We start from the raw sequence: 16,977 nt of genomic DNA on the forward strand, positions 1-16,977 counted from the left end.
TAGAATTCCATTCATTCCTGTGGAGGACTGCTCCTACTGGAGTTCCAATATGACCAACCGGTGGCTTCAAAGACTCTCAATAGCCAATACATTGCAACAGCAATCCAGGGTTTGTATACATTATTGCTCGTCCCCGAAGATAAAATCTGGGAGGGGACTGTGGGTCTGTCTCCGTCCGTTAGGATGTTCTTTCCTACGTTATTCACACTTGATATATCAGACAGCACTGGCCCGATTTTGACTAAACTTAAGTGAATGACGCGTCTTGCCATACAGATCCGGCATTTACAAAATTGTTACTCATTGGGCAGATGGTGACGCAATAATAAGATACGCCCCTCACCCTGTTTGACCTAAAGTCATGAAATTCGTATAAACTGTAGGTCCCTCAGGTATATAAAGAACGGCCCCTCCCCTCACTAGAAACACATTTGCCTCTGGGACACGTCTTTCATGATGGATTTTCTGACATTTTGAATTTTGTGAAAAAACGACAGAAGGGGAAACAGAAGGGGAAACCTATAAATATCTTTGATGCAACTCTTTTGGCACCTAATGACCGATCTGCACCAAACTTGATATGTGATATCTATGGTCAAAGGTCTCTCAAAGCAATATTTTCCAGACTAGTACCTAAAACAACATGGCTGTTATTGAGCAATAAACGTTCAGTCCGGCGTGGTCTGGCACATAAATGCATATGAATCACATAAATGCATATTCATATTATAACAACATTTGGCACACATGTTGCAAACACTGTCAAGACTCAACATATGCAAAAACATTCATATCGACCTCACGGTGGCACTATAACGGGCACATGTTTATATCTCTTGATCTGTTGACTCAAAGTGATGAAATTTGGCACACATGCTCAGGGATATGAGTCTAGCTAACCCACGCAATATCTCAGACACCCCTGGGACGATTTTGACGAAACTTGGGTGAATGATGGTTCTTGCCATAGAGATCCATCGGTCATTTACAAAATGACACTGATTGGCCCAAGGGTGGCGCTGCATCCTTTGTGGGGGACAACATGTTTACTTTTGCCTTGTTGTAATTATTAAGCTCCACTTCTGTTTGTAGTTTGTTTTGTATCTATAGGTATATCTGATTCCCTAGCATGCGTTTACTTTTACTATTTGGGTTTAGTGTGTGTCTGAGTGTGTATATTTTTGTTTAACTATCCTTGTCGGTCCTCACAAGGAAAAATGCTATTTTAGGCTTAGGGGTTAGGTTTAGGGTTAGGGTTAGAATACGGGTTAGGATTATAATTATGGTAAGGTTTAGGGTTAAGGGTTATGGTTAAGATTAGGGTTAGGAGTTAGGGTTAGATATACTTTCAGGGTTAGGGGTTTGGGGTTAAGGTTAAGGTTAGACTTAGGGTTAAGGTTAAGGTTATGGTTAAGGGTTAAGGTTAGGGTTAGGGTTTGATTTAGGGTTGGGGTGAGGAAAAATAGGAATTTGGATGGGAACTAAATCTTTGGTCCCCACAAGGATAGCAGTACAAAACTGTGTGTGTGTGTGTTTGTGTGTGTGTGCGGGTATGTGTGTATGTGTGTACGTGTGTATTGTGTGTACGTCAGCGGAGTCTGCTGAGGGGAAGACAGCTCATAATAATGGCTGGAACGGAGCAAATTAAATGGCATCAAACACATGGAAACCATGTATTTGATGTATTTGATACCATTCCACTTCAGCCATTACCACAAGCCCGTCCTCCCAAATGAAGGTGCCACCAACCTGCTGTGGTGTACATGTGTGTCGGCTTTGTGTGCTTGCGAATGTCTTACTGCATGGCTATGGATGTTCAAACAGGATGCAAAGTTTATGAACAGGGCCTGTTACATATTTACTGTATGTATAATGATTAATTTCTCTCTCCCTCTCACGGTCTTAAGCAGCCCTCGCTCACTTCCTTGACTAGTACTTTACTGAACTTCAGTTCCTGAGGGTGAGTAGGTTCAGTTTGTTTTTAAATTGTTATGTTTAAATCTCAACCTGCCTACATTATGAGATCCCATTGGATGAGATGAAGAAATGTAATAAATTGTAATAGATCATTCCATCCATAGTCAGTTTTATTTAGGACACTGGTAGCCTTTCATCTTGCGGTTTCCTCTTCTTGTAACTGGCAGGCACAAAGAAAGTCAGCTGATAAGTGATTCAATGATTATCTTTAGTGATGTGTGAATTCCCTGATCAGAGAAAGAAACTTAAATGAATTAAAAAACATAGAAAGAGTGCAACATGTAAGACAGAAAGGTGAACAAAGTTGAAGGAGGAAATAAGGGGCCAAAGTCACTCTCTCGTGAATTGTTTTATTGTTTTGTTTTGCAAAGCTGGAAGGGTGTGAGGTAAAGATCAGTAAGTCAAAGTCTATAGAGATTCTGGGAAGGATAGCGAGAAAGAGAAGGCCTAAGATTCTGGAACTAGAGGAGCCCTAGGATTCTGGAACTAGAGGAGGCCTAGGATTCTGGAACTAGAGGAGGCCTAAGATTCTGGAACTAGAGGAGGCCTAAGATTCTGGAACTAGAGGAGCCCTAGGATTCTGGAACTAGAGGAGGCCTAAGATTCTGGAACTAGAGGAGGCCTAAGATTCTGGAACTAGAGGAGGCCTAAGATTCTGGAACTAGAGGAGCCCTAGGATTCTGGAACTAGAGGAGGCCTAAGATTCTGGAACTAGAGGAGGCCTAAGATTCTGGAACTAGAGGAGCCCTAGGATTCTGGAACTAGAGGAGGCCTAAGATTCTGGAACTAGAGGAGGCCTAGGATTCTGGAACTAGAGGAGGCCTAGGATTCTGGAACTAGAGGAGGCCTAGGATTCTGGAACTAGAGGAGGCCTAGGATTCTGGAACTAGAGGAGGCCCAAGATTCTGGAACTAGAGGAGGCCTAGGATTCTGGAACTAGAGGAGGCCTAAGATTCTGGAACTAGAGGAGGCCTAGGATTTTGGAACTAGAGAAGGCCTAGGATTCTGGAAATAAAGGGTTAACAAATAAAAACTGTTTTATCATAGTAAGTTCAATACAGTTTGATATCCTCTGAATTCAACAAATGTAATTGAAATATAATCATGAATCCATATAAAAGTATTTCATTGATTGAAGTTGAATAACTGACCCCCTTTACAGGACAACCAGACAGCCTCCTGTATGTGCTGAACGGGACCAACCCTTTGAGAACATTGCCCTGGTGGGCACAATCACCATGATTTTATTGCTACAATTGAGTGATACACAATCTGAATTGTAAATTAGCAATAAGGTAGATCAAAGGTAATAATAAAATAAAGTATGTATCATTCTTAATGGTGTCTTAGCTCCATTATCACATGCTTTTTATGCATTGTCATCACATGTTCAGATTTATGTCACAGTGTTGTAATTCTCTTTCACCAACAGGGGGCAGTCTAATCTCGCGCTATATGACAAGACAATTTGAGACTTGTGATAAGAGTACGTAAATGGTTTACTATTAATCATGTGGCTTTACAGCTGTGTGATAAAGTGCGCTATAACTCCAGTGTCTGGTGTCCGCTGGCTGTAACAGCAACTCCATATGGAATAGCTCAGGGTTCCAGTGGAGCTGCTGTTATGGGCGGAGAGGCACCTCTGGTCGTCACCCTGGATGCACTGTGTAGACCTAAATCTACTGAATGTGACGTTGTCTGTGCACTTGTATGTACTGTACTTGAGTAGGCCTTTTAATACTAGTGTATTTATATAGTGTTTCTTGTCAGTGTTTCTTTTCACAATAAAGATACTGGCATTTACTGTAATTGTTTCTCTTGTTTAGTGTGTCTGGTCTTTATCACAGCCTACCACATATTTGGGCCAGCAATGAACACACACACATTTTTATCAGACAGGGCATTATAGAGCTGTCCAACTTTTAAGGAATTGCCGGATAGTGAGGCCAAACCAGTAATGTGCTGCAGCTGTCACAAGACTGGGTGAGATGACGAGGAGTCAATTGCGTATTTCTTCATCCTCATTCCTTACCTTCATCATTTTGAGCGATGATAGGCCTACGTACTTCATTCATTCATTCGGTGGGACTTTTATTTTGAAGTTCACATTCCACTTCCGCTTTCTGCGTGTCACACACACAAGTGTCAGCCAGCAGGTGAACGCGGTCACATAACTCAAAAGGACAGGTAAAAGTAATGTTTTCCTCCTTTTAAAGGATAGTGTGTGTTTATTATCAAACGTTTAAGAGAAATTACGCTCTCGACTTCTATAAAAGATTGCCAGTAGATGGCTAGATACATTAATTCTCAAGTTACTGGAGAGGGATTGTGCTTGGTGCGTGATTGACTAGTAGTACAAACTAGTTGGGGCGTATTTGGCTAGTCAGGAGGGAGGGACAATCAACACCTCGCCTACTTTAGCTAACGTTACTCTACTACTGTGATCTGTGATAAGAGTTGCACTAACAACTTGGCCACATCGCCAACTCTCTCTGCTGTTTTCAGATCCAAAGCGACACTGCTGTGTCAAACCAGCTCAACAGCCCACCATGTTCCGCTCAAGGGATAAAAAAACGCCAGAACCGTTCCAGGATGTTTCGCAAGGTTTGAAGAAACTTTACCGGACTAAACTCTTTCCCCTGGAGGACAGCTACCAATTCCACGACTTCCACTCACCGGCGCTTGAGGATGCGGACTTCGACAACAAACCCATGGTTCTCTTGGTCGGTCAGTACTCGACCGGGAAAACGACCTTTATTCGGCACCTGATGGAGCAAGACTTCCCCGGTATGAGGATAGGGCCCGAGCCGACGACAGACTCTTTCATAGCTGTGATGCACGGTGACCAGGAAGGGATGATACCTGGTAACGCCTTGGTTGTCGACCCCAAAAAACCCTTCCGCAAACTCAACGCATTTGGTAACGCGTTCCTCAACAGGTAAATACTCATTCCAAGTTTCCACGCACCAGTAGGAGAGCGTATGCCTTTTGTAAAGTACAGTATGCAAAAAGGCTATACCTCATACGTAGGACTAATATCCAGCAGCTCATTTCATAACTTGAAAGAATAACTAGTTACTGTACATGCCACTAAAGTTACTACAAGGACACATTGTTACTTGATTGTTGATCACCTGATCTGATGAGGTGACAGTCATAATGTCATTGACAGTGACACCACTCCCAGCATTCCATATACTACCTCCTGCACAAGCCTCTCCATGTAGGGACTCTGAAACAAAATCTCTACTGTTGCATCATATTCCTCCAGTTATTTAGCCCAAGGTGTTTAACCTTCATTTCATCACCACAACAGATTGTAGTCTCTGTTGCAAACACCTGTTTGTTAACCCACCTGGAAAAGTCACCTTGCCAAGTAGAGACAACCTTTTCCCCTTGGCTATTTGAACAGTGTGTAACAACACCTAGCCTGAACCAGATGAGTCACATCCTAGTTTGGCAACACTGCAGCAGATTGATTTGGGCTCATGTCACTTTAAGGTAAATGAACAAAATATGAATGACTGTGTTTCCAGTAGCCAGGCAACACAGTGAGTTATGTCTTCCTCTTAGTTGAATGGACATCCCAGGGCAGGCTACAGCTGCCACATCAGTAGGAACAGCTGGCCAACTCCCACTGTGGTTTCTGCCTGCTATGAGGCAAAGTGGAAGTGCAGTGCTGGTATGTTCTTTATGGTAGTGTGACAGTAGTCAGGCAGCATCTAGGCTATAATGGTTGCAGGCAGCCTAATTCTGATATTTTGCCACATAATTGGGCTGCCTGTCTAAACGCAGTTGACTAGTCAGTACTCATCTGGCCTTCTTGTGTGTTCAATGACTCATTATCATGACCAATCAAAGTGATTCAGTGATCCAGACTGCTCTATGGCACATTCTGACACCACAGTCAGTTGTTCTAGTCTGTTCTATATGGCATTATGACGTTCAATCAATGGGAGTTTGTCTGTTCTGGGGCTTTATGTGTGTTCTGTTTTCTTTCAGACTTCAAACTAGGGCTGGGAATTGCCAGGGACCTCACGATATGCATTGGCTAATGGGGATCCCAATCATATCCAATCTCTAAATAAACCAAATGATCACAATACTGAGGTGCAATAGGATATGTAGGCTATTGCGATTTTCCCCGTTTTCTACATGTATTAAGATTCGATGTTGTGATTTTTATTGCGATTTAATGTTACAAACATATTGCTCACCATACGTCTGCTGCAGAGGGACGAGAGCCATGAGAAAACAAGTTTTGATCGATCATGGAAATAAAAGTGCTGAAAACAAATTGGCTCCCTATTTAAGAAGAAGATGGAGAACAAACTATGAAGGGAAAATAGTGGAGTTTTGGTGCAGGTACAGTACAGCCAACAAGTGTCAAAAACAATACTATATGAAATATCGTCAAATATTATCCCGATATGTAACTTTTTATTTTCTTCCCCCATCACTACTTTAAACACAGAATCCCTCAAGGTTGGTTTATTGTAGTGTCCTTTTTCTGAAGTAGGCCTTCTTACTAATGGATATCTCCTCTCTGTGAGAGCTTGGCTGGCACCACAAAACTAATGGTCAGATAAACCTGGCCTTGTCTCTCTCTGTGCTACAGACTGACTGGACAGGTTTTACAGGAAGTCATGTGCTCAGCCTGGCAATAGGTAATTTCCTCACCCTCAGATTATCTGTGGTGCTTCGCACACCGCCATATGCTGATTCAACACACATGGGTCACCACTGATACTGGACTACACTGCTGCTCACGCCTGTTCTGGGGTACTACATTGCCCAGGATGCATCTGTACAATTGATTTCTGTTGGCTCATAGCAGAGAAAGTCAATGAGGGTCAATTGATAATTAGCCTCGCTTAGAGGCTAATTGACGAGATGAACAAGGCGTCAAGGCCCATTAGACAGGGCTGTTTCACAACCAGACTGACTAGTCTGAGGGAGCAGCACAGACGGTGAGATGATTCTAGATCTATAACCATAGCGTTGGCCTTTAATTACCACAACCAGCCATCGGCCGCTCTCTGTGTGTGTGTGTGTGTGTGTGTGTGTGTGTGTGTGTGTGTGTGTGTGTGTGTGTGTCCACAATGGGTGTAGTAAGAGTCAGCGGGATGGGGTTCCGTTTTACTGAACCCAGCCTGTTATTTCAGGACACTGACTGACTCTGCACATTACTGCATGGGGTCTTCCAGTAACATCCCAAAGGGAAATGTGTTAAGAACTTAGGCCTACCTGTCTGGCACACAATGTCCTCAAGCCTCATAGTATTTCTTCACTTCGGGGAGTTGTGGGTCTGCCTGATGACGGGTTCAGAGAGGGAGGGGGAAGAAGGGATGGGGGTTACTGTTGGAGTAGTGTCTTGTTCAGAGAGGGAGTGTTCATAGAGGAAGGGGGAAGAAGGGATGGGAGTTACTGTTTGATTAGTGTCTGGTGGAGCAGGAGAGATTCTGAGGTTACCACAGTTGTGCTGAGCTTTGTGTGGAAAATGTTAAATAAACGGGAAGGCTTGGACTTTCAAATCACATTCGTCAACAACAGGTGTAGACTGACAGTGAAATGCTTACTTGCAGGCCCTTCCCAACAATGCAGAGAGAAACATTGAGAAATAATAGAAAGATAATAACACAAGGAACAAATACACAGTGAGTGACGATATGTAGACGGGGGTGAAGTCACAAGGCAACAGGATAGATACACTGCTGCTACTGTTTATGTGATGAGTCAAACAATCTAGTGTGTTGGGGGGGTATTGCAGATAGTCCAGGAGGCTATTTCGTTAATTATTTAGAAATCTTATGGCTGTTGGGGGTGATGTTGGTTCCAGACTTGGTCTATGTCTTGATGTAGAACTCTGAGGATCTGAGGGCCCATGACAAATCTTCAGTCTCCTGAGGGGGAAGAGGTGTTGTGCCTTCTCAATGACTGTGTTGGTGTGTGTGTGTGGACCATGTTAATTCCTTAGTGATGTGGACCCTGAGGAACTCGAAGCTGTCCATCCACTCCAGCCCTGTCAATGTGAATGGGGGCGTGTTCAGCCCTCTGTTTCCTGTAGTCCATGATCAGCTCCTTTGTCTTGCTGACAGTGAGGGAGATGTTGTTGTCCTGGCACCACACTGCCAGGTCTCTGACCTCCCGCGGCTGGTTTTCCCTTTGTAATCTGTGATAGTTTCCAGGCCCTGCCATATCCGATGAGCATCAGAGCCAGCGTAGTAGGATTCCATCTTAGTCCTGGATTGACTCTTTGCCTGTTTGATTCCTCGTCGGAGGTCGTAGCAGGATTTCTTAAGTGTCACGATTAGTGTTCCGCTCTTTGAAAGCGGCAGCTCCAGCCTTTAGCTCAGTGCAGATGTTGCCTGTAATCAATAGCTTCTGGTTGGGATTTGTACATGTGGTCATTGTGGGGAGACGTTGTATATTTGGCAAATATTCCCATTGTGATATGATACTACTCTACCACAGGACATTTCACCCCCCTGTTTCTTTTACTTCTTGTTTGGCCTTAAATTTCCTCTTATGAGTGTTTGTGTGATAATGTAAGCTAAGAGCTTAGTTCTACTAGTCTTGTGACCTAATGCCTGTAGCATAAGGGCGCGGTGGGGCAGCGGAGTTCTGAGGGCGCGCGGTGGGGCAGCGGAGTTCTGGGATGAGAAGGAAAATAAGTGGTCAAACGTAACAATCGTTGTTCCTGCTTGAGGAAACTGCAGTCTTCTGTTTGACCGACCTAGCCCTCTCTCTCCAGATACAAAACATGTTGTTTTCTGTGTGTCATGATTTGCTCCCAATTATACACTTATCCACTTGAAGTTTTAGGCTGAAAAACATTATGTTTGGGCTGACTAATGCACGACTATAGTTTAGGCTTGCCAGTGAGTCAAGGTTATTCATAAGTTATTCTTTGGACAATTGAATAAATGATGCAGCATTCAACTCTCACAAACTTGTTTTTGAATTTTGTTTTCTTCCACTTCCAGGCAAACCATTAAATTCCCATTTCAAGCCGTGACAGGTTGATTGTAAGCATCGTTTAGACATAGATTAATTCCTGTCTTTGTTTCAACATCCTCACCGAACTGGTTGTTAATGTCTCTCTCTCTCGCTCTACTCCATCTCTACTCCATCTCCTTGCAGATTTACGTGTGCTCAGATGTCCAACCCGGTCCTGGAGAGCATCAGTATCATTGATACCCCTGGAATCCTGTCAGGAGAGAAACAGAGGATAAGCAGAGGTCAGCCTCACACCCACGCAAAAACACTTGCTTTTATGTTTTTTTCCACAGTCATTTATCACAGTTATCTCTATGAAGGTGTCAAGCCTGACTGTGTCAACCACTAAGTGTGTCAGAGGTAACACAGGCAAGTTAAACCTCACCAAAGATGAGAGAATAGTATGCAATACTTCTCTTTTCTGTTAAGAGAAGTACAACTAATGCAACAGACTCTTATGTCATTTGGGGTCCTAGGAAGGGAAGCTGAGTAGAACTGAGATGACTGTGAGTTTCCCCACAATCCCTATGTTGCACATTTTTCTGATAATGCTCAGCCAATATCTTATCTTATTGGCTCATTCTGCTAATACTATTTGGTAATATCATTTCTTATTGGGTCATTTTTTCCCACTACAAGTGAAAGGTTGAGAGATCAAATTGTATTTGTCACATGCTTCATAAGCAACAAGTGTAGCCTAACAGTGAAATGCTTACTTACAGGTCCTTTTCCAACAATGCAGAGTGTATATATATATATATCTTTTTTTTAAAGAAATGGTGACACCAGAAGTAAATACACAGTGAATAACGAGTAAAAAAAGAACATTGCTGTATACAAGGAGTTCCAGGTAGAGTAGATATGGGTAGTGTTAAAGTGACTAGGCAACAGGATCCATGATCGACAGCAGCAGTGTGTATGGTGTCTGTGTGGCGTCAGTATGCATGTGTGCCCGTGTTATGTGTATGTGTCATTATAAGTATGTGTGGGTAGAGTCCGGAGTGTGTGGGTTAAAAGAAAAGTCAATGCAGGCACTCGGATTAGCTATTTAGCAGTCTTATGGCTTGGGTGTAGAAGCTGTTCATGTTTCTGTTGGTTCCAGACATGAACAGAATCTACCCTCAAGCAAAAAGACTGTTAAACAAGACTGCTAGAGAGCTGGGGAGAGATCCCAAGAGAGTAGAGACAAGGAAAGAAGGGACAAAATGGATAAGTATGATAGAGAGAAACAGCTAAGAGCTATGAGATGAGGAGCAGAGAGAAAGTATGAGAGATAAACATAGCTAAGAGCTATGAGATGAGGAGCAGAGAGAAAGTATGAGAGAAACATAGCTAAGAGCTATGAGAGGAGGGGAAAGTATGAGAGAAACATAGCTAAGAGCTATGAGAGGAGGGGAAAGTATGAGAGAAACATAGCTAAGAGCTATGAGAGGAGGGGAAAGTATGAGAGAAACATAGCTAAGAGCTATGAGAGGAGGGGAAAGTATGAGAGAAACATAGAGCTATGAGAGGAGGGGAAAGTATGAGAGAAACATAGCTATGAGAGGAGGGGAAAGTATGAGAGATAAACATAGCTAAGAGCTATGAGATGAGGGGAAAGTATGAGAGATAAACAGCTATGAGATGAGGAGCAGAGAGAAAGTATGAGGGAAACATAGCTAAGAGCTATGAGAGGAGGGGAAAGTATGAGAGAAACATAGCTAAGAGCTATGAGATGAGGGGAAAGTATGAGAGAAACATAGCTAAGAGATGGGGAAAGTATGAGAGATAAACATATCTAAGAGCTATGAGATGAGGGAAAATATGAGAGAAACATAGCTAAGAGCTATGAGATGAGGAGCAGAGGGAAAGTGTGTGTAAATGCATACATCTATGTGTGTCAAGATGACCCTATTTAGCCTTGGGGGAAACGCCGTACTTCAAAACCACATGCATACCTCAGACCACTATGATTACACACACACACACACACCTGACTGTATTGTTCATCGGGGGTATGACAGTGCCGGGGGCTGCTGTTGTGTGTGTGTGTTAGAAGCAACAGTTGTTGGTAGACTGGAGAGAGTGGTGCAGTAGTCATTGTGTGGGGACAGTTGTTTCAAACTATCCATTTGATGAAAAGAATGTCCTCTAAATCCCACAGGCCTCTGACTTTCAGATTCCCTTATCATTCTCTCTCTCTGTCTCCCCCATCTCTCTCTCTGTCTCTCCTGTCTTGATATGCTAGTGTTATGATTTCCCTTTCTCTCCTCTGTCTGTGATTCTGTCTCTTTGACTCACTTTCTCTTGCTCGCATTTGTTCTCTCCCACTCACTCTTTCCACTGCCTCTCCCACCCCCCTGACACACACATGCACAAAGCCTACCCCTGGAATGCGTGTGCAGCAGATCTGGTGCTGATTGTGTTGCCAGCTGCGTAGATTAGCTTTTTAGACTGACTGACTGCATTCTTCTCCGATCAGATGACAGGCACTAATCAAAACCATAATTCCCCCTCTATTTCTCTTCCTTTGTCTTTTTAAAGAGCCTCGCTGCGCCAGATTCCACAGGCTTCTGTTCAGAAAAGGAAAAGCCTCTCTGTTCCTATTGCTTTTCAGACTCCTCTGTTTCCTGTTGTTTTTTTAAATAGGCTAAAGAGGACGGCACTGAACACGTTTGAATATTTGGACATTATCAGAGACGTTTTGAAACATGCTGCATAGGGTCTATACTTTCAGTATGTCGACCAGTAGTGTTGTCCATTATAGGGTCATGTTAGCCACAATACACCACAACCCTCAACCCAATACCCACTTTTCCTATTCATTTTGTCTTCTCATCTTTCTCCCCACAATCTCATTTGGGGTTCCTCCTCAACATAAGTCTTGCTGATAGACACAGTCCAGACTGTGAATCCAGCGTAACTCGCCTTGCCGTTCTACAGGGTATGACTTTGCAGCGGTACTGGAGTGGTTTGCGGAGCGTGTGGACCGCATCATCCTCCTGTTTGACGCCCACAAGCTGGACATCTCAGACGAGTTCTCTGAGGTGATCCGCGCCCTGAAGAACCACGAGGACAAGATGCGCGTGGTGCTGAACAAGGCTGACCAGATCAACACACAGCAGCTGATGAGAGTCTACGGCGCCCTCATGTGGTCGCTGGGGAAGATCATCAACACACCCGAGGTGACTTATTATTTGATTTATTTCAATAAAGATGTGTCTGAAATCGCACCCTATTCCCTATATAGTTCACTACACTACTTTCCCTATATGTTACACTACTTTCCCACAATCAAAAGTAACTCTATATTGGGAGTAGGGTGCCATATCAGATGCAGATATTTTTAAATACATATAGAGTTGCCTTAGCTGTCGGACGACAACAAAACAACATTTAAGGTTAAACGAAACAGTAAAGTCTAACAACTTATTTCCATTGTGTTCTCTCTGGGGTCAGCCACACTACTGTAACTCGCTTTTGACCACGGTGTGCTAAATGGAATACTGTTCAAAAGTTTGGGGTCACTTAGAAATGTCCTTGTGAAGAGGTGACACTGGAGAATCTTTTATTTTTATTGGCCAGTCTGAGATATGGCTTTTTCTTTGCAACTCTGCCTAGAAGGCCAGCATCCCAGAGTCACCTCTTCACTGTTGAGATTGGTGTTTTGCGGGTACTATTTAATGAAGCTGCCAGTTGAGGACCTGTGAGGCGTCTGTTTCTCAAACTAGACAATCTAATGTACTTGTTCTCTTGCTCAGTTGTGCACCGGGGCCTCCCACTCCTCTTTCTATTCTGGTTAGAGACAGTTTGCGCTGTTCTGTGAAGGGAGTAGAACACAGCGTTGTATGAGATCTTCAGTTTCTTGGCAATTTCTCACATGGAATAGCCTTCATTTCTCAGAACAAGAATAGACTGACGAGTTTCAGAAGAAAGTTCTTTGTTTCTGGCCATTTTGAGCCTGTAATCAAACCCACAAATGCTGATGCTCCAGATACTCAACTAGTCTAAAGAAGGCCAGTTGTATTGCTTCTTTAATTAGAACAACAGTTTTCAGCTGTGCTAACGAAGTTGCAAAAGGGTTTTCTAATGATCAATTAGCCTTTTTTTAAATGATAAACTTGGATTAGCTAACACAACGTGCCATTGGAACACAGGAGTGATGGTTGCTGATAATGGGCCTCTGTACGCTTATGTAGATACTCTATCAAAAATCAGCTGTTTCCAGCTACAATAGTCATTTACAACATTAACAATGTCTACACTGTATTTCTGATCAATTTGATGTTATTTTACTGGACAAAAAATGAGCTTTTCTTTCAAAAACAAGGACATTTCTAAGTGACCCCAACTTTTGAACGGTTTTGTGTATGGGTATGTGTATATACATAAACTCAGCAAAAAAAGAAACGTCTCTTTTTCAGGACTCTGTCTTCCAAAGATAATTTGTAAAAATCCAAATAACTTCACAGATTTTCATTGTAAAGGGTTTAAACACTTGTTTCCCATGCTTGTTCAATGAACCATAAACAATTAATGAACATGCACCTGTGGAACGGTCGTTAAGACACTAACAGCTTACAGACGGTAGGCAATTAAAGTCACAGTTATGAAAACATAGGACACTAAAGAGGCCTTTCTACTGACTCTGAACAACACCAAAAGAAAGTGCCTGTGGGCACAAACCCACCGTCGCTGGACCAGACAGGACTGGCAAAAAGTGCTCTTCACTGACGAGTCGCGGTTTTGTCTCACCAGGGGTGATGGTCGGACTTGCGTTTATTGTCGAAGGAATGAGCGTTAAACCGAGGCCTGTACTCTGGAGCGGGATCGATTTGGAGGTGGAGGGTCCGTCATGGTCTGGGGCGGTGTGTCACAGCATCATCGGACTGAGCTTGTTGTCATTGCAGACAATCTCAACGCTGTGCGTTACAGGGAAGACATCCTCCTCCCTCATGTGGCACCCTTCCTGCAGGCTCATCCTGACATGACCCTCCAGCATGACAATGCCACCAGCCATACTGCTCGTTCTCTGCGTGATTTCCTGCAAGACAGGAATGTCAGTGTTCTGCCATGGCCAGTGAAGAGCCCGGATCTCAATCCCATTGAGCTCGTCTGGGACCTGTTGGATCGGAGGGTGACGGCTAGGGCTATTCCCCCCCCCAGAAATGTCTGGGAACTTGCAGGTGCCTTGGTGGAAGAGTGGGGTAACATCTCACAGCAGGAACGGGCAAATCTGGTACAGTCCATGAGGAGGAGATGCACTGCAGTACTTAATGCAGCTGGTGACAACACCATATACTGACTGTTACTTTGTTCAGGGACACATTATTCCATTTCTGTTAGTCACATGTCTGTGGAACTTGTTCAGTTTGTCTCAGTTGTTGAATCTTGTTATGTTCATACAAATATTTACACATGTTAAGTTTGCTGAAAATAAACGCAGTTGACAGTGAGAGGCCGTTTCCTTTTTTGCTGAGTTTGTGAGTGTATTGTGGTCCTCAGGTGGTGAGGGTGTACATCGGGTCATTCTGGGCCCAGCCTCTCCTGATCCCTGACAACAGGAAGCTGTTTGAGGCTGAGGAACAGGACTTGTTCCAGGACATCCAGGGGCTTCCCCGGAATGCAGCGATACGGAAACTCAATGACCTCATCAAGAGGGCACGGCTGGCTAAGGTGAGACGGGATGGGGGAGGGTTCCCAGATGGGTGTAGGGAAGGTGTGAGGGAATATCCAAGAGGGCACTTAAGCAGAGAGGAGCAGAGTTAAAGTTAGTAGTATTTTGTTGTGGGTCAACAGGTAGTTTCTAAAGGATATTTGAACCCTTGTCCATGCCTACATCTTTAGGTTTATTATGGCAGAATATCAGTCTGGTCAATAGTTTGTTTCTAAAGGTTGTGTGACCTTTGAACCCTTGTCCAGGTCCATGCCTACATCATCAGCTCTCTGAAGAAGGAGATGCCCAGTGTGTTTGGGAAGGAGAACAAGAAGAAGGAGCTGATCGCCAACCTGGGAGAGACGTACCTGAAGATAGAGAGGGAACATCAGATCTCCCCTGGAGACTTCCCTAAACTCCAGAAGATGCAGGTGAGATGGAGCATCTGAATCCATATATAGTTTAGCCTTTGTTTCCTCAGAAAAAAGTTGATGGTATAGTTTCCGTACACACGTCCACACCAGAGGTTAATCAATGTCACTCTACAAACTGAAGTGTTATCCTGTCCTCCATATTATGTTGTTGAAGAAATGAAGACCATCCAATGATGAACATATTCTTTGTTAATGACCTCAGAAATATAACACATCTCCCCTCTCCATCGTCTCTGTAGGAGCTCCTGGCTGGCCACGACTTCTCTAAGTTCTCTACCATGAAGCCCAAGCTGCTAGAGGCTGTGGAGGACATGTTGGCCAACGACATCGCCCGCCTCATGATCCTGGTCCGCCAGGAGGAAGCCGCCATGCCCAGCCAGGCTGTCCACGGAGGTGCCTTCGAGGGCACCATGTCCGGCCCCTTCGGCCACGGCTACGGAGAGGGAGCCGGGGAAGGCATCGACGAGCTGGAGTGGGTGGTGGGCAGGGACAAACCCTCATACGATGAGATTTTCTACACGCTGTCGCCGATCAATGGTAAAGTGTCGGGCGCGGCAGCCAAGAAGGAGATGGTGAAGTCCAAGCTGCCCAACACGGTCCTGGGCAAGATCTGGAAGCTGGCCGACGTGGATAAGGATGGTTACCTGGACGACGAGGAGTTTGCGTTGGCCAATCACCTGATCAAGGTGAAGCTGGAGGGGCATGAGCTGCCGGGGAAGCTTCCGGAACACCTAGTGCCACCTTCTAAACGCCACCAGGAGATTGACATGGGAGAGTGATGTGGGACTGGGAGGAAGGGGGAAAACCACAATCTAATGAGCCAGGGAGAGACTGGGGAGGGCTGGGTTAAGGAGGGGTTGTTTTGAGGCGTGGGGGAAGATGTTTCTGAAGATTAGCTGAGGGAGGGTTGGGCGGGTGGAGAGTTGGTACTTATGAATGGACATTAACGGAACGGAATGGGTTGATTTCTGCATGAGGGAATGGGATGGGGAAACTTGCTAAATAAATGTTTTCCAAATATATCAGATCCAAAAAATATACTGTCCATATGTTGATCCAAAAGAGACATAATTAACTCATCCTTTTTGAAGAAAAAACAATTCTAAATTAGAATATTTTATCTATATTTTTGTATTTCCTGTCTGTTTACTATGAGATGCATTCAAATGCTTCCATTTTATTATTTTTTTCAGATGAATTAAAAGGAAATATTTATCCCAAGAAGGTAGTCTAGTATTTACTATGTTGGAAAACTTTTACATACTGGCCGCGTTGCAATTTACACGCTCAATAATTTCATCCAAACTGCTCGCGAGCATCTGCGTAGCCAGGCGCTAAAATTTAACATGGTTCTATTTTAGACACTTGACGCGCTGAAAGTCCTGCTTCTCCCATCTACTCATTGGTGTTTAGGAGCGTATACCCACGTGGGTGATTGACAGATGAAGTCCACACTCCAGTCCTGTTGGTGGTGGTAATGCACCTTAAAGTTGGTTGCCAACTGCCATATAAAATCCACAGAAGACTGAACGAGGAGAGATTATTAGAAACTACCTAGGTTTCCCCTTTATCTGTGGATTAATTGTCGGAGTAGAGAACACACAATTTTGTGTGACTCAAAATGGGTCAGAATTCTACAAAGATCCATGAAAAAAGGGACCTTGTACATTTCAGGTGAAATAACAACCCAATGTTAATATCCCAGGACAAATTAGCTAGCGACAGCAAGCTAGCTAGCTAAATGGCTTTGGATGTTTGATGTGTGTTTTGACCTGTCCCCAACTTAATATAGTAGGTTCAGAGTTTTGATATTTCAACCGGCATATCCTGATCGCATCTGGTGGGGATTAGACAAACTCAATGTACGCACGATTATACATGTGCAGACGGTTTGGTCATAGTGTTATTTAGAAATGTCAAACTGTATTGAAT

At 43.8% G+C, this 16,977-nt stretch overlaps 1 protein-coding gene across 2 annotated transcripts; it reads left to right on the top strand.

The window, feature by feature from the left end:
- The first annotated feature begins 3,998 nt into the window (after nt 1–3,998).
- Nucleotides 3,999–16,266, top strand: LOC106604384 (EH domain-containing protein 1). 2 transcript variants are annotated; one of them, XM_014198954.2, is made up of 7 exons: nt 3,999–4,164; nt 4,483–4,915; nt 9,121–9,218; nt 11,899–12,140; nt 14,461–14,631; nt 14,878–15,042; nt 15,285–16,266. In XM_014198954.2, exons 2-7 carry the CDS (start codon nt 4,527–4,529, stop codon nt 15,822–15,824), a joined length of 1,605 nt encoding a protein of 534 aa, XP_014054429.1. In that variant the 5' UTR covers nt 3,999–4,164; nt 4,483–4,526; the 3' UTR covers nt 15,825–16,266. The 2 variants fall into 2 exon arrangements, with proteins under 2 accessions (XP_014054429.1, XP_014054430.1); XM_014198955.2 differs by lacking the exon at nt 3,999–4,164 and having other exon boundaries at nt 4,281–4,915.
- The last annotated feature ends 711 nt before the right edge of the window (nt 16,267–16,977 follow it).

This window comes from Salmo salar, chromosome ssa05, assembly GCF_905237065.1.
Source record: "Salmo salar chromosome ssa05, Ssal_v3.1, whole genome shotgun sequence".
NCBI classification, from domain to species: Eukaryota; Metazoa; Chordata; class Actinopteri; order Salmoniformes; family Salmonidae; genus Salmo; species Salmo salar.